Source organism: Populus alba, chromosome 1 (genome assembly GCF_005239225.2).
Source record: "Populus alba chromosome 1, ASM523922v2, whole genome shotgun sequence".
Taxonomy (NCBI): domain Eukaryota; kingdom Viridiplantae; phylum Streptophyta; class Magnoliopsida; order Malpighiales; family Salicaceae; genus Populus; species Populus alba.
Window position 1 is genome coordinate 30,957,847 of NC_133284.1, and position 17,145 is coordinate 30,974,991.

At 35.0% G+C, this 17,145-nt stretch overlaps 2 protein-coding genes across 5 annotated transcripts; one reads left to right on the forward strand and one right to left on the reverse strand.

Annotated features, from left to right (window-relative positions):
- The first annotated feature begins 648 nt into the window (after positions 1 to 648).
- On the forward strand, positions 649 to 7,739 carry LOC118047042 (carotenoid 9,10(9',10')-cleavage dioxygenase 1). Of its 3 annotated transcripts, none has more exons than XM_035056190.2 (15): positions 814 to 954; positions 1,187 to 1,414; positions 1,514 to 1,584; positions 1,677 to 1,691; positions 2,508 to 2,619; positions 3,470 to 3,569; positions 3,688 to 3,750; positions 3,879 to 3,989; positions 4,073 to 4,257; positions 5,319 to 5,457; positions 6,105 to 6,222; positions 6,309 to 6,410; positions 6,562 to 6,813; positions 7,062 to 7,173; positions 7,488 to 7,739. In XM_035056190.2, exons 3-15 carry the CDS (start codon positions 1,520 to 1,522, stop codon positions 7,515 to 7,517), a joined length of 1,404 nt encoding a protein of 467 aa, XP_034912081.1. In that variant the 5' UTR covers positions 814 to 954; positions 1,187 to 1,414; positions 1,514 to 1,519; the 3' UTR covers positions 7,518 to 7,739. The 3 variants fall into 3 exon arrangements, with proteins under 3 accessions (XP_034912080.1, XP_034912081.1, XP_034912082.1); XM_035056191.2 differs by having other exon boundaries at positions 1,187 to 1,365; XM_035056189.2 differs by lacking the exon at positions 1,187 to 1,414 and having other exon boundaries at positions 649 to 954.
- A 1,019-nt stretch (positions 7,740 to 8,758) lies between these two features.
- Positions 8,759 to 14,222, reverse strand: LOC118047043 (nuclear transcription factor Y subunit A-1). Of its 2 annotated transcripts, none has more exons than XM_035056192.2 (8): positions 14,063 to 14,222; positions 13,226 to 13,503; positions 11,642 to 11,751; positions 11,382 to 11,453; positions 10,328 to 10,489; positions 9,467 to 9,584; positions 9,164 to 9,394; positions 8,759 to 9,045 (listed from the first exon to the last, which is right to left on the reverse strand). In XM_035056192.2, exons 2-7 carry the CDS (start codon positions 13,488 to 13,490, stop codon positions 9,180 to 9,182), a joined length of 942 nt encoding a protein of 313 aa, XP_034912083.1. In that variant the 5' UTR covers positions 13,491 to 13,503; positions 14,063 to 14,222; the 3' UTR covers positions 8,759 to 9,045; positions 9,164 to 9,179. The 2 variants fall into 2 exon arrangements, with proteins under 2 accessions (XP_034912083.1, XP_073266564.1); XM_073410463.1 differs by having other exon boundaries at positions 9,135 to 9,394.
- Positions 14,223 to 17,145: the final 2,923 nt, after the last annotated feature.

Consider the following 17,145-nt stretch of genomic DNA (forward strand, 5'->3'; position numbering starts at 1 on the left):
GGATTTTGTACGCGATGGAATTACAAATAGTTTGATGGAACAATAAAGGAGTATATTAATGTATAAGGATTTTTCATTTTGTTATGTAATCATAATTACAAAACACTTATGTTTTGGAATTATATATATGTGTTTATATATGTCCCCTTTTAATTAATTCAAATCAAATATAAAATACAAAGTATATTAACCAAACACAAGAAAATATATTTTTTTTAACCACAGTTTTACCAAACATAAAATTACTTTTTTTTTAACCACAATTTCAACTATAATTTTTTAACCAAACACAAAAAAACTGTTTTTTTTTAAACCACAACTTCAACCACAGTTTTAACTAAATATCAATTTTTTTTTAAATCAATTTCACAAAAAATACTTTTTATTAAATTATTTTTTTATACCACAATCACAAAAACTACCACAATATCAAATATCTTTTTATTCAATTAAGAGCCGCGTTATTTTTTAATATATATAGCCCGGCACATACGTCTTGAAAATTTCTTCGTCAGGCATCAATTTTCGACAAAACAAGCAAAACTTTCCTCATCCAATTGCTCGCACCTCCCATACACAAACACGTGTTCTGCTGAGCACCAATTATTAAAAACACACAACCCCTCCTCTATAAAACGAACAGCCACACACATATTCTTGCTATTACCATCGCTAGTGCCAACTCCACTGGATGCAAGAGAGACCAAAATGGCGGAGAAATCAGAGGCGGAGAAAAATCAAGAGAACGGCGTCGGAGCAGGAAACCCAATAGTGGAAGTGAATCCGGAGCCGAAGAAAGGACTGACTTCAAAACTCATCGACTACTTGGAAAAGCTGATCGTGAACTTAATGCACGATACCTCTCAATCTCACCATTATCTCTCTGGTAACTTCGCTCCCGTTCTCGACGAAACTGCTCCCGTTAAGGACCTTCCTGTCAAAGGGCACCTCCCTGTAAGTACTATTTACATGGTTTCATTTGATAAAATTATGATGATAATTTCAGAGATGATTAGTAATTGTTTCATATATTCCTTAGTCAATAATTTGTCTCCGCTATGTCCATGTGTGGAGTTTATAAAACCATTCATCACGTGTAGTTCGAAATTCCGTGATCATTGTAGTTGACTAGTAAATTCTAATAGAAAATTAGACTGTGATGGCTAGTCATTTTTTTTTGGATTAGCACCATGTATTCTGGCAAGGCCAGGCCCTCGGGAAAGAGTTTCCAGCAAGAACACACGGTTAATTCATGAGCTTTAACCAAGTCCAATGGCAAGAGTCGAACCTGGGATCTTGGACATAAACACACTGCCAAGTCCAGCTCTTCTCCGCGGGGCCAACTCCTTGGAGTTGTAATGGCTGGTCAGTCATGAAAATCTTCAAATTTAACAAATATTGAGAATTATTAACGGTAATATACTAATCTTAAATCAAATTAAAAAAAAATAGACCAGACAATAAAGATGAAATGACATGAAATGTGAAACTTGACTAATCTTTCTTTATTTAGGAATGCATGAATGGGGAGTTTGTGAGGGTGGGTCCTAACCCGAAGTTTGCACCTGTGGCTGGATACCATTGGTAAGTCCATGCTTGTTTGTCATTGTAAATGAAAATGAAGTGGTTGTTCTGTTGAACATTTGTGCTAAATCCTTTTTTGGCTGCTTGTGCAGGTTTGATGGAGACGGGTATGTTGCCCTAATGCATTGCTGATTTTGGTTTTTCCTCTACTCCTCTCTGCATATATATAATATATATATATATATATATATATATATATAGACACACACACATATAAACGTTCCAGTTTCCTATGATGTGATGGTTTTTGTTGACCTAACATCTTATGTCTGTGTCCAAATGCTCTTTATAATGTTAAGCCCAATCAATCAAATGCATGCCTGTTCCATAATTTCCTGGTAGTTGTGACTGAATGAAGTGCCTGGTGTTTTCCTTTTTAAGGTTTTTTCTCTGTCCAGGCTTGTTGATAATAGTTTATCTAGTTTTACTTGGAATAGTTTCACTAGGATCACTCATGGATATGCTTGAATTTCATGTGTGTGTCTTGTCATGAAACATTGAAGCTGTTAGAGTCAATGTTTAGAGAATATCAAGCTTAATCGAGTCACTCACCTAAAGTGAGCATTGCATCTTTTTTATTCGTAATTGCTCCATTTATGTTTGTTTAACAGATACATATAAGTTATGCCAATTCGATCTGGTAGGTAAATATTGGAAATGGATACAGAGTATATTCAAACATAAGCATCACAATAATATTGAACAAAAAAATTCTGCACAACCTTAGAAATAAATTAGAGGAGTCTCTGTAGGCAGGACACAGGCAAAATTTTGCATTTGAGAACAAAGTATTCATTTACCAGAGAGTTTGATTCATTCATGATGGTTTGCAAATATATTTATCTTCTTCTTATGCATATACAAGAAAGAAAAAAAATAATATATTTAAATATGTTAATTTATTTTGTCAAATGAATTTATAGAATGATTCATGGCATGCGTATTAAAGATGGAAAGGCAGCATATGTCCGTCGATTTGTAAGGACATCACGACTTAAACAAGAAGAGTTTTTCGGAGGTGCCAAGTTTATGAAGGTACAGTCCTAAACCACCTGAAAAGGGTTTCATTTAAAATGGAATTATTTTGTGACATTTCTGGGGGATCATTTTTAGTTTACTTACTAAGCTACGATGTTCTCATTATCCAACTCTAAAAATTCAAATATCTGTTGTGATATTAAGAGAATGATTTCAGATGTGTGACAGTAAGGATGCGAAAGTATGTGATGCCCTGCCTGTTCTCTGAGTACCATGTTAATCGTTACATAAATATTGCGAGTAATGCCCCGTCTGCCGCAATTGGAGTTCTCTAACAGTATTGTTGTTTATAAATTCCGGTTTTGTCTCTATACGCTTTAAGTATAAGAAACAACTGAGTTTATATTTCTTTGACCAGTCTAAAAGAAATAGGTCTTCTTTAATTAAGTACCATGCTCTCAGGTTTTCTTTTAAACACAATTTCAGTCCCATTCAACCAACCAAAACTTTGACCGGGAAGAATCTCCAATTAAAGGGGTTGATATTTGATGAATTTACTCTAAATTAAGAAAGCTACATGGCTGGATGGAACACTCACCTATGGAGTGTGACCTATACATGCGATTATATGAATTTTTTCCTTTGCCTTGTGTTTATACTTGAGATAGTAATATGGCTATATTCATTTATGAGTCATTCCTGAGAAACAGCAGGTTTGAATTTTATAAGGTACATATTGTATTCTCACTGCGAAGTTAGGAGCCTTGAGTTAAATTTGAATCTTTAACATTACTTGATGCTCTCAGGCTTGAATAGTCTCATACCTCTTGTTGTTTTGCTCGGCAATCAAGAGTATATGAACCTTTTGCTGCATATTTTTACTTGAATAATTGTCTTTCATTTGCAGATTGGAGACATCAAGGGGCTGTTTGGATTACTTATGGTTAATATGCAAATACTTCGACTGAAAACAAAAGTATTGGACAACTCATATGGAATTGGGACCGGTAAGTTGGGCTTATTTTGGCTGGCTATGAAGTTTGGTCCAGAGATGCCATTATACATATGAAACACCCTCATAAAATTGAGTGTTAGAAGAAACTTATTGCTGCAATCCTCTTCCAGGCAATACAAATCTCATTTATCACAATGGAAAACTTTTAGCACTTCAAGAGGCTGATAAACCCTGTAAGCTCATCTTCTCTCTCTAATTTACTTCTGTGAAGATCATAGAATTTCCCGAGTGAGAAAGCTGTGCGGTGCTCTTTTGCTGTCCTTTTGTGGAGAACTGGAGTGATGCCCTTTGAATCTTGCAGATGTGGTTAAAGTTATGGAAGATGGAGACCTGCAAACTCTTGGCCTGTTGGATTACGACAAAAGACTAAAACATTCTTTCTCTGCTCATCCAAAGGTGGATCCATTCACTGGTAATGTCCAACTGCGTGAAAAGAAATTCAGCAACTAGTTATACTGAAGTGGAGCACTAACATTAAAAAACCCCTTCTTGCAGGAGAGATGTTTACCTTTGGGTATTCACATGAACCACCATATGTGACATACAGAGTCATTTCAAAGGATGGTGTCATGCATGACCCTGTACCAATAACAATATCAGATCCCATCTTGATGCATGACTTTGCAATTACAGAGAACTATGCAGTTTTTTTGGATCTTCCTTTGTACTTCCGACCAAAGGTACAATAATGTCTCAGTTATTGCAGTTTCTGGACACAGTTCACAATACCTATAAAACAAATGAATGAACGGTTTACAAGGTTCAGCATGATACATCACGCATGCATATGAGTATTTCTTTAATGAGTATCTATGGAAGTGAAAGGTAAATATGAACTTGAGATTTAAAGGTTCTTATTTTACGTTTTCTGCTTGTATACTACATTTCTCCTAAGAAAACAACAGTCTAGCATTTTCTCTGCCTTTTCTAGAGAGAGAGAGAGCTAGGGAAAGGGGTTGGGGAATGTCAGCTCATAAAACTATAATTAGATTCTTGATCAGAATCTGGAAAACAGGAATCATTGATTGTGAGGTTGTGAATGATTTGACTGCTTTGCCAGAATATACGTGTATATTTTTACGCAATCCAATCAGGTAAAGTTTTTTCAATCCTCGATTTAAAGATAAATCGCTCTAAATCATTATTAAAAGACTTGGCATGGCCCATACTGGGTCAGTGGAAAAACACTTTTTTTTTTTTTATTATCAATATGACATCGTTTTAGGTTTTTTTAAATAAAAATCAAAGAACCCTCGTCAGTTCACCTAGCCTGCAACTCCAACTTAGACCTGGGCTGGGTCGCGTCTTATAAACTATGCTCTAAATAGAAAGAATATCAGGCCAGTAATTTCAGAAAAAAAACTGAACAAGTCAAGTTCCATGTGTTAGTTTCTGTTAATTGTAACCTAGACTAAGCAAAAGCACTGCATAATGCTATGCATGGGTTAATTATAAAATGCCTCCCGAATCTCGTCCAACCATAAGAAAGTTATGGTTGTTTTCTGCAAACTTTTATTCCAAGTTCTTGACCAAATATGCATGAATATCAGATTCCTTTACTGTCGGTTTGCTTTTCACTTTCTCCCAGATTTTAATTCTAACAGAACTTTCTGGACAGCTATCCTCATGTAACTTGCATGAAAAGTCACTTTAGTACTTGAGTTTTTGTACTAGATTTCATTCACGGTATGGAATGTAAAGGAACAATGAGCCTTGAATATTTTCCTTGACAACTTTTCAGGAAATGGTGAAGGATAAGAAGTTCATATTCACATTTGATGCAACAAAAAAAGCTCGTTTTGGTGTCCTTCCACGATATGCAAAGGATGACCTCCTAATCAAATGGTTTGAGCTTCCAAATTGCTTCATATTCCACAATGGTGAGCTCCTTTCTTTCACATGTTTTAAATTCCAAAAACATTAGCCTCCTGTGTTGATAAATATGTAATATGAACACACTTAGCCAGCATGTCTTTAGGTTATTGTGCTTTATCCTGGTTTCTATCACTGGCTAGGAATTTGATCATTTGTGTCTCTAGCTTACATCAAGCTTCATTTTCTGATTTGCTGGGACTCATGTCAATTAAATTCAATCAACATAAAGGCATTCTCGCACCAGATTTGTAGTCAACTTTTCTATGCATAGTTTTCGAAAATTTTCACCTTTGGCACTTAACATGCGTAATGTCGACAATCAAATTTAGAAGACATAAATTAATAAGTTGAAGCGATGTAAACAAGTATATAGAAACTGCAGTGAACTGTCTTTTAGGTTCCTCTTTAACCTAGAAAAGTCCTTGGGATGTCAGATACATCCTAAATTTATAGTTTGGCTTGTCTTCAGATATGTGTACTATGAAAAAGGTGAATTTATTTTTGGAAGTGAAATTATCCGTTGTCATATGTCGCTGATATATATTAGTGGAACTTCAAATATACAAAGGCTTCTATTGGCTTATGAATAAGACACTCGATTTTTTCTCGTCTTCATTAGTCCGTTCTAACTTTATTTGCTGGCTTATGCTAGCCAATGCCTGGGAGGAGGAGGATGAAATTGTTTTAATCACTTGCCGGGTTCAAAATCCAGATTTGGACATGGTTAATGGGGCTGTCAAAGAAAAGCTTGAGAATTTCTCCAATGAACTGTAGGAGAAATATGAAACATTGCTGTGAATTTTTCAGGAGTTTGATTTCTAAGTGTTTCTGATGGCCTTTTTTTCTTTCTGAGCAGGTATGAGATGAGATTCAATATGAAAACTGGTGTAGCTTCACAAAAGAAACTATCAGAATCTGCTGTTGATTTTCCCAGGGTGAATGAGAGTTACACTGGCAGGTTTACATCTACTCTGTGCAGCATTTGTGTCAATGAAGTGCTGTTCTTTGGTTTGAGTACATTTTGCTGTTTCATATTTTACACGTGGTGTTGAGTGAATCAAGTCCTTTTCCTATCATTTTTATCTAATGATTGTCTTGTGTGAATTCAGGAAACAAAGATATGTATACGGAACCCTTCTGGACAGCATTGCAAAGGTCACAGGGATTGTCAAATTTGATCTACATTCAGAGCCCGAGCCAGGAAAAGGAAAGATTGAAGTTGGAGGAAACGTCAAAGGCATCTTTGACCTTGGTCCTGGTAGATTTGGTTCAGAGGCTGTCTTCATCCCTCGTGAGCCAGGCACCACTTCCGAGGAAGATGATGGCTACCTGATATTCTTTGCACATGATGAAAATACTGGGTAATTGCTTCCCTTTTTAATTAAAGCTTCCTTCTTACCTCAATTTGTAAAGCTGTCAACCATTATTGCTTTATCTTTTCAATTCCATCCAAGGATCCAACTTAATAAGTGGGCCTTTCCCTTTGACGTTTCTGTTTCTGTTATTCTTTCTGAGGGGCATTAAGGACGGGGTGGTTTGCAGGTTCATTTAAGGTTTAAGCTTAATTCATGGTTTATTTAGAAATTAACTTTCCATCTTTAATATGCAGAAAATCATCAGTGAATGTAATTGATGCAAAAACAATGTCAGCCAATCCTGTTGCAGTTGTTGAGTTACCACACAGAGTTCCATATGGGTTCCATGCCTTCTTTGTTTCAGAGGTGAGCGTAATCTTGGTTGCTTCTGGACTTTGTTTAATTTGAATCCTCCATACTCGATTCATTTCTGAACTTCCTTGCACTGGAAGTTGTTTTCGATGAGGGGCTGGAAGGATTTCCAGGGAGTTGAAGAGTGATGCCATAAAATTTTAAGTTTTTTTTTTTATGGAAAAACACCAAAGAGTTGATGACCAAATAACAGCTAACAGGCATTGATTTGATTCATAAGATGCGGAGATTGAGTCGACCATCTCGGATACCAAGCAATGGAACAAGTGAGCTGTGATTCTAACCAAACTTCATTACATGTTGAACAGGAACAACTTCAAGAACAGGCAGAACTGTAATTGCGCAGCAGAGTGTCTAGACAACCATTCCGGCATGAGGTGGCAGACCATCTGTCAAACGGAGAACCGGAAGCAAAGCAACTGTTGTCACTGTTACAAACACCCCCTCATCTACCAGAGAGTTGGTATTCAACTGTCATATTTCATACTCAACTTTACGCAAATGTCAGTTTTTATGTTACCAGGATGACTACTTATACCATAAATTAGATAATTCCTATATCATAGTGTATCCCTTATATACTATAATAGTAATTAAACACTTTTTAACAAAAGTATAAGAAACTCCCAATTCGATTGGGAATCAAATTTTCGAAGGAAGAAGCCACTCGGATTTATTTGCAAGTAAAACTAAAATAAAATGAGATTAATAAATTTATGGAAAAAAAAACTCCTAGTATCCACCTGCAGGTGCATGAAACCTATGAAAGGGTTGATTGGTTCCTGAGCCTTTTCTTCTGCGGATAAAAAGAGCATCCAATCCATCCTTCCCTTATAAATTATTTTATTTATAAATAAAAAACAGAGATTAGATTTCATGCATCGTATCCTAACTCCCTGAAGGTTGAAGCATTTGAACTTTGAAGAGCGACGGCTTGTTTGGTCCTGATTGTGCTTGGTGCACGTTGTATTGATGTGTTGTGCTACTCCGTTGCAAGATTAAATATATCGATAATAAAATATTATGAGGTTATAAGTAAAATCATTATAAAATAAACACTTCAATTAAACATTTTTAAAAAAAACTAGATGAATAGCTTAAAAGTTGAGTTCTTTCTTAAGAAAATTCATATTTATTACCACACAACGTGCTACCGAGACATTCCTCTAGGCTCCGGTGATGGCACGCCTCCCAAGTTCATGATCACATCCATGTTTTCGAGTAAACCATTCATGCGCAGGAAAAGCTATTCAATGCCCCCATGATTTTGTCCTGGTTCTCTCCCTCGTTGCCCGACAATAATACAGAGCTGCCTCCAAATCTCTCCACCCCGAACATTTGGCAGAATGGCGATGAATTTGACCCTAAAGATCATTACGCATATCCGTGTGAAATACGACAAGCCAAACATTTTTCAAAACAATCACCAATCACCAGGATGAAGATGAGGTGAATCCGAAAAGGAATCAGGAGGGCAAAGACAAGGAAAGAATAATCGCCGACTCCTTGACACTGTTGAGATGGTAGGGCAAAAGAGGTAAACCCTCTGCTCACACATAAAGAAATGATCACACGAAAGTTTAGTTCAAACGCAGACAACTGGAATTACTACATTTGGGATTAATTCCTGCAAGGTCGATACACTAGTTTTTGCCATATTTACAGAAGCGACGAAAAGAAGAAAGATGCAAATTAGTTCAAGTCTGAAGACAGCAAGAAGTCCATCACATATGATATGCTCCACTCACACCACCAGCATGCACCACGTAACAAAGACCCAAAGCCAAGAATGAATTGCCTGAGAAACACCACACGCTGAAAGCTCCTCCCCCCCAAGTTGGACATGGCTGATGCCTCCAGCTTTGCCTGCCAAAGAGAAACCTCCCGTAAGATACAATGACGGGGAGGGAGAAAAAGGAACTTAAATGGTGTCTATATCATTTTAATCATCAAACCAATGGAGCAATGCTGAAGGGACACGAACAACTCAAGGTGGAAATTTAATGAATGGAGACGTTCCCATTAGACACCCCATTCCCATGTGTGGTTTCCTTCTGCTGACCCATGAAGCTGCCATCATTTGATAATGAACGATATCTTGACGAGAGTCCATTGCCATTACCATGGCCATTGGAGGAAGCGTGTGTCTGGATGTCTTGAACCATGGACCCTTTTCCTTCCTGCAGATCACCGGAGGAATCCAAATCTCCAGTACCTTCAGGGGGCAAACATTCAGAAACTGAAAAGTAAGGGGGTTGTTTTCAAATATTAGCACCAGAATTAATACCTTTATCTGACGTTGGACTGGCAGCATTATGATCAAGCTTCTTTGTATTAAGGAAACGACCTCCACAACCCCTTGCCCTTCTCATAGCATGCTGGTGTCGAGACTCATGAAGATATGGCTGTGGCAAACAACAAGAGACTTGAATCATTTAACAGGCAATTTCTAAATTTAGAATGCAAAAAATCACCATTAATTTCAGACCATAACAATAAACAGTGAAGAATGACAGACATTTGTAAGTGCAAAAAATCTCCATTAATTACTTGAGACACTCAATGCAGTTTCATCCCACTTCGTGTGAATTTGTCTATTCAAAATTCTCATTAACTCGGAAGTTGTCAACTATGGGGTGCTTCTTACATCCATTATATCAAAATGACACTAATTTCTCTTTCTTGACTTGCAACATTCATAAAAAAATACATCTATTCAGTAAAACCAAGAAAAGCCGAATCAAATTCCCAATGTGCAAGAGACAATGTGCCTCTCCTTTCAAAAGAAGTACAATTATCCAGGGAAAGAATTCACAATCATATATGTCCAAGTAAATTTACTACTGGGAACAACTTTAAGATCATCATCAATAAGTAAACTAGGCCTAAAATAAGTGACTGTTAGTTAGCCCAGGAAAAGGATGCTGAAAATTTAACTTCTATCAGCACCATTTATGGAAGAACCACATAAAATCGATGAATTTTCAAAGAGAATGCATGATTAACTCTATAAATTTGCTCAAACAGATGAAACAAGCCATGTCAGATTGACAATTTAAGGTGGTATCTATTTATCTAAACCTAAAATTTTACCATTGGAAATTCTAAATGATTTCAGCGGACGAAAAAATTGATATATTGATTCTACCTTTCTAACTTTTACTGCTTTCTTTTCAAGCTCTGCCTTAGCACGTGCCTGTCTTCGCCTCATAATACCATTAAACTGTTTTGCATTTACATAAACAGGCTCCTCTTCCATTTCAAGGGGCAAAGGCATCCTGGCGTGAGTCATTCCATAAAATTGAGGCACCTAGTATCACAGCAAGAAATTTCTTCTATAAATGTCTGAAAACAATAATTAAATAGAAGAACATTAATTTAATCATTTCTCATGTCATTATCAGGACCAAATAAGACAGCACTCTAGCTGGCTCTCAGACCAGACATGCAATGAAAATACCCATTGAAAGATGGTCAAACCAACAGTACTGAGAAAAAACCAGCATAAGACCATAAGTTGAACTTCAAGGTGGATTTTATCACAATAAATCCCAACCAACAGCCATGAAGTTTTGACAGGCCTGTGTCAGTTCTATATCTCAAATTTTATCCTCTTACTGTCAAACAATAAAAACAAAAACAAATAAGTCAATACACATGCACCAAAAAAAAAACATTTGTTAACCTGCCATAAGAAATCATTTGGTTTTCCTCTAATGATGAGCATGATCTTTCTTTTTTATTTTTTCATAATTTAGTCTACAAGAAATAAACTTAATGCATAAGTGGTGGTCCAACCATGAACCATATGCTCAACAGCAGAATTGGTGAGCCGATGACTTGACCATTGATGGGTAAATGTATGTAATTGTTTGGATAATCATGAAAAACAGAGTATAGAAATCTGTTGGTCTTGGCTGTCTCATTCCTTGATCAACTTCTATTCACGATGCCAGATCACCACTTGAATGGGAACTAGCAATGTGAACAAAAAACTGCAAATATAAATTCAATAATTAAACAGAAGAGTGTTTCTAAAATAAGAAGCAATTATAGGTATGAAACCGTGAAGTATGCCAAATGTATTTTAGAAGCAAACGTAGTATGTAATAAGATTTGGATATGGAGCACGCCAAATGTGGTACAACTGTCTTTTCTGTTGTTAAAGTTTTACTATGTACATGGGACCGTGAAGTTCATACCATAGCTTGTGGTCTGTACGAAGCAAAGATCCCACCGTACTGTGGATCTGTATATGGATGTGAAGTCAAAACCTGAAAAAAGTAAGAGAACTCAGAATTCTGGGTGCATAGAAGTTGGAACCAGGTAAGGCAAAGTCCAAGAGACATTTAGCTGCCAGTGGCAGACAACTGTGTGTGCTCACAAATGTGCACGTTGAGCATGCACTAGAAAGACAGGTGCTCACATGCACAGAGGGAAGACAGAGAAATAGATATCTTACAATTGAGTGGCCAACAAGTTCCATCTGGGAATTTGGTTCAAGGTGTCCGTCCATAGTAACAGTTGTTGGTGATGGGACATGATTGAGATGGTGTTGCCCAGTACCTTCATCTGGTCAAGAAAAGAAACACCTGTGAGTACTCACCAGCCAAAGTGTAAAACTTGCAACAGTATCATCCGTCTAAGAGAAACGGGTACATCTGAATTTCTTGAACAAGGGGCAAACATATCATATTAAATTTTATTATGCTGAAGATTAAAAGTCATTAAGGCACCAGTAATCAACACAAAGCAAGCATTCTCACACATTTTTTATCAAAGTAAAAAATACACTCAGCACGTGCATTTATATCAAAATATTATTCTCAGGTGGAGGGGTTTCTAAACTGTTGCTACAATTTAATCCCTTCAGTTTTCTGCATCTGATGCAGAACATTGAGTAGAGTCACATCTTCCTACCAGAATTTGGCCAGTGGCAGAGGTAAGGGATTCTAGCAGAATGCTACAGGCTGAGAACAAAATACAAACAGGTTCAAAGAGAAGACTAGAGTAAAAGGAAGACATTGTCCCAAATCAAATTTGCAATGTGTTTGGACTTTGGACATGAAATTCAGAAAGAAACAAATTGGTATTAAAAACTTTATACTGTAATATTTATCTAACAGCAGGAAAAGAAAAAATAGCCTTCGGATTTTTCTTTTCCTTGAGTTGTTCTCCACATCCCCACTTCCACAAAAAAGACCTTTACAACTTCAAGAAACATAACTGGGAGTATAAACCTAATGCTCCCTTTTCTAACCAACCAAAAACAAAAGACATGATATTTTAAATGTACTTGTGAGTCCTAAACTCAAAAAAAAAAAAAAAAAACATTTAAGGATTAATTGTTAAACAAAAAAAAAAAAAAAAAAAAAAGAGGAACAACGAAGCCTCCTAAATAAAAGATTTCTCAAAGACTTAACATTCCCTGAACTCCTGAAAGTGATGAGGAAGGTCAGATATATACAATAGCCCCGGTACATTAAATTCAAAATGATTGAAATACTTTTACATGAACTCGTGTACCAGATGCAATTTTAAGTGCATGTCCTAACTGTAGAGCTTGATTATTTTCAGGAACTCTCCGTCATTTTGGAGCCTCCAACATCCATATTACCTTTGCAAATGAATATGATACCCAGAGTGAAATAAAAGGAGCAGTATCCTTGCAATACCGAGAAACTTTGTCCATGCTAGAATATTCCTCTTCTTCCTTTTCCGTTGTGCAAGATCGAATCTTGTTCTTTCTAGCTAAATTTCATCATTGTTTAAGAATAAAACCTTCATGTAAAAACTGTAGAGAGTAAGTAGAATATGTATGGAAAAACCAATTTGTGATGTTAACCACGAACCATTGAGTGCTGGGCTGAGTAAGTTAAATTCAATGACCCATTTTAAAGACATAGAAACATCATGTTGATCACTTTCATGAAGCAAAAAGAACTGTGATGCCTAAACAGTTAGTATAGGATAACTGTTGAGATAATAATAATATCTTCGTGCAAACATACTAGTAAAAGAAAGAGACGGTGTCAAGGATTACTACCAGATAGTGATGTTACATCGGTCTGCGTATCTTTGTTCAATATAGCTCCTTTCTGTAAGCCAGTATTAACTTTTGATTGTGTCACTGCATTCAGAAGAGAACCGTTTAGGTTCTCTACTGAAGACAACTTCGATGCAGTTTCGCCTAAAGAGGGATTGTTCCCCACTTCACGCCACCAAGGTTGGGAGTAAACGTTTGATTGGAACAGGCTCTGTCCACTGTGGTCTAAACGTCGATCTTCTTTTTCAGATTTTGCAGGCATCATTCACAACGTCCTCCTAGAAAAGATTCAGAAATCCTAACTTCTCAATAATTTATTCAAAATAAAACTTTATATATATAACACTTCCATGCAAAATCCAATCTCCATTGAATTTCTCATCGCCACAACCACCGCCAAAAAAAAAAAAAAATGGAGTGTCACGGAAAATAAAGAGCTTCGTCTCAAGCTTAACCAAAAACAAAGTTTATTCAAAATTCAATAGCTTAAATACCAAACTCACTTATATAGACCTAAAAACAGCAAATTTTAGCTCAATTAAGGTATGATTCTCATCAAGAAATCCTAAATCCACTCCATCATTTAAGTATCACAGCAAAAAGTAATCAAATCAAGCCATGCCAAAGTCCAGTTCTAACTACCCTTTCTATTTGAAGAACCAAAGATAAAAAATTTCCAATTTCTCTTCTTTCCCACAAGTTTTCTAGCAGCCCAAATACAGAAATTCCCCTAAGAACATGACCTTATCATAAAAAACACAGATTAAAGACTCAATTAAAAGCCCACAACTAAGTATAGATCCAAGCACGGGGAGAAATGGAGAGAGAATTGCTTACTGTGAAATTAGAAACACTAAAGAAGCTTGGATTTTTGGAGAATCTATAGGGAAGTCATTGATTTTGTTCCATCTTTGTTTAATTTTTCTGTGTGTAAGGTAAACCCCAACAGAGAGACAGTGGCATTTTGATGAAGAGAAATATATATTATAGAAATTACTGTTTTGGATATTTCAGAAATAATAAAAATTCATTTCTTTATTATTATTATTTTTTCCATTTACAGTTCACGGAAAGGTCGTTTTCTTTGTCTGTTCTTTAGAAGAAAATGATAAATTTAAGGACACGAGGTATCTCAACTTTCTGGTATGACAAAACTACCCTTGGGTCAATTCAGATCTCCTTGTCTCTTTCTTTTACTTCCGTTCTTGTCTTTGATTACAAATTAGTGAAAATTATGTTCTACCCAAGGACATGTATGTTATAAATTTTTAAAAAAACTAAAATGGGTAGTAGATTGAGACCAGGTTTGTTTACAAGGACATGCCATGTTTTTTTAAAATATCTCAATATTTTTAAAATTATTTTTAAAATATTTTTATATCTTTTTTATATGCTAATATTAACAATAAACTTTTAAAAGTAATAATAATATTATTATTATTTTTATCCAAGCAAAAATTTGTTAACACATTTTTTAGTAGAAAGAAAATTTTAAAATTTTCTAAATACACTTATTTTTATTTTTTAAATATTAAGATAGCTACATATTTGATAGGTTTAGATTCACATGTCAAGTATACATTCAGGTTATAAATCTGGTGTTGTTCACTTACTTTGTTTTTTTTTTTAATATCTTTTATTTAATTACATGATAATAAAGATAGACACTCACAGAAAATAAACAAACAAACTTTATAGGTTGTACAAAATTAGCGCTTGCAAAAATTAAAAAGAACAAACAATTATAATTTTATTGGAAAATAAACTAAAAATTTAATGGTATTTCAAACAATAATAACCCGTCCGTGTGTGTGTGTGTGTGTGTGTGTGTGTGTGTGTGTGTGTGTGTGTGTGGAGAGAGAGGGTGTGTTTTATTTAGTTATATAATTTCTAATTAAATAAAACAAAAAAAGCCAAGTGTGCGGTCTAAGAGGCCGAGCACCTATGGCTAATATAAAATCAAGCCTAGCATATGAACTTAGCAACCAAACCCGAAGCACCTAGGCTTGATTTGTTTTATTATGTAAATGGGTGGACAATGATTTTTTCTCCCAATTGCTTAAAAAATCATAAAAGAAATAGATGATACATTGTCTATCATCTGGAATTCAATAACCACAAATGTGCTCAAAATATCAAGGGGTGTTATTTTTTCCTAAAAAATCCACTTTTCAATAAATTTTCACCTAAAAACACCACTAAAACCTCCCAAAACCAATTAATCAACTAAAAAAACCTCAAAAAAGGTTCAAGAAAAATTTATCTTTTTAGCTCGATCTATTGTTTTTAGGCAATATGATGGTTTAAAAGACCTCAATGAGATTTTTCTCATTAAATAGAACTTATTGATACTAAAATCAACCTTTTTTATTTTTGGAATGTCATCAAACTTTATCTTTTCTTCGCTATAATCTAATGAATTTCTTTCTTCTCTCTCAAATATAAAAACTAGAATTTGAATAAAATGAAATCTTGGATTAAAGTATATAATGTCCAAACTACAAAAGATAAATCTAGACAAAATTTTTAATCTTAAAGGCACTGAAACCTAAAAAGATAAAAAGGTTGCCATTTCACAAAGAGTTTAATTATGGCCCCTTTATATTTAATTATTTATAAACAACAAAATTGGATTATAATATACAAAATCAATAACCAAACCAATAGTGGAATGCTTCTTTAGGCTCTAAAAACCTGAAAGAAAGAAACATGAACCAAATAATCAAGTTGAATCACCAATTAATGTAATGTGGAAGGATAAATTGAAAGAGAAAAAAAGCTCGATAGCCAAACGTAAAAAAAAAAAAAAAGTAAATAAAGGACCAAAAAAGAAAAAAATAGTTTTTTAATTAAGAGTTGCCATTTCATCTCACTTTTAATTTTGATTCCCTTACTTTTAATCCTTCGCAAATAATGAACATGGATTTTTCTTTGCAAAATAAAGAACCAAATCAATACCAAGACTTTTTTTAGGCCATGAAAACCTAAAAATAGTAGCACCAAATAAATCAAGTCCATTTAGGAATCAACACCATGTGTGAGAATGAAATTGAAAAGGAAAGATTGATGACTGAAGTAAAGAAAAAATAAAACACGTTGTGGGAATTCATAGTGTTTTCACTAAAAAAATTACAACGTTTTAATAATGAATGAAACAATGATCTCTGTTAAGTTTTGTTGATGTGCTGATCCATGCATATTCATTTTCTAACACTATAGTGTAGCATAGTTGTAGTTACCGTAGTTACAATTATTTATGTAAAAGAATTAAGGGATCTATTTAGAATTTGCATACAAGTCTAATATTACAAGATTTCAATATAAAGGATGGGATAGAAAAGTTATAATTAATATTTTTTCAATTTTAATTTTAAATGGTTGGTCTAATGATCAAGAGCATACTAGACATCTACAAAAAGTCCTTTTCTTCAAGTTCAAGAACTCTATGATGATTATGTTAGTATCATATGAGAGAAAGAGCAGTTCTCTATTAAAAGAAAGCCCCCCCCTAACCCACATATGTCATTCATAATAGAGGAAAACCAACTTGACAAGTGGAGGTTACATTCGTTCCTTTTATAATCTATGAGGTCTTATCCTTCATGAAAGGGGAAAAGGTTCACATATCAATAAAATATCTTTGATTTATGGTCTTACCAAGGAGACCAAGATTTTTTTGAAGTTAAAAAGAGCATAAGCTCAATGCGGCTCATCGACTCCAGGAGCTCAACACTTGGCTGAGCTCAGAGATAATGGGTCTGGCATTTCTCCAGACCCATATAAATATGGGCTTGGTGTTTGGATGAGCCTAGGAAAAATAGGTCTAGCATTTCATAAAATCCATAAACACATGGGCTCAACACTTCAATAAGCCCAAATATGATAGGTCATAACCCCCTCAATGGTTATCCTTTTGAAGG

What these genes read in the sequence shown, in the direction of transcription:
- LOC118047042 (XM_035056189.2), top strand. Translation starts at nt 709, where the DNA reads ATGGCGGAGAAATCAGAGGCGGAGAAAAATCAAGAGAACGGCGTCGGA. An exon ending in TCAAGAGGCTGATAAACCCT is followed by an intron (nt 3,751 to 3,878) that starts GTAAGCTCATCT and finishes TGAATCTTGCAG; the next exon opens with ATGTGGTTAAAGTTATGGAA. An exon ending in ATGCCTTCTTTGTTTCAGAG is followed by an intron (nt 7,174 to 7,487) that starts GTGAGCGTAATC and finishes CATGTTGAACAG; the next exon opens with GAACAACTTCAAGAACAGGC.
- LOC118047043 (XM_035056192.2), bottom strand. Translation starts at nt 13,490, where the DNA reads ATGATGCCTGCAAAATCTGAAAAAGAAGATCGACGTTTAGACCACAGT. An exon ending in AACTTGTTGGCCACTCAATT is followed by an intron (nt 11,454 to 11,641) that starts GTAAGATATCTA and finishes TACTTTTTTCAG; the next exon opens with GTTTTGACTTCACATCCATA. An exon ending in CAGTCCAACGTCAGATAAAG is followed by an intron (nt 9,395 to 9,466) that starts GTATTAATTCTG and finishes TGCCCCCTGAAG; the next exon opens with GTACTGGAGATTTGGATTCC.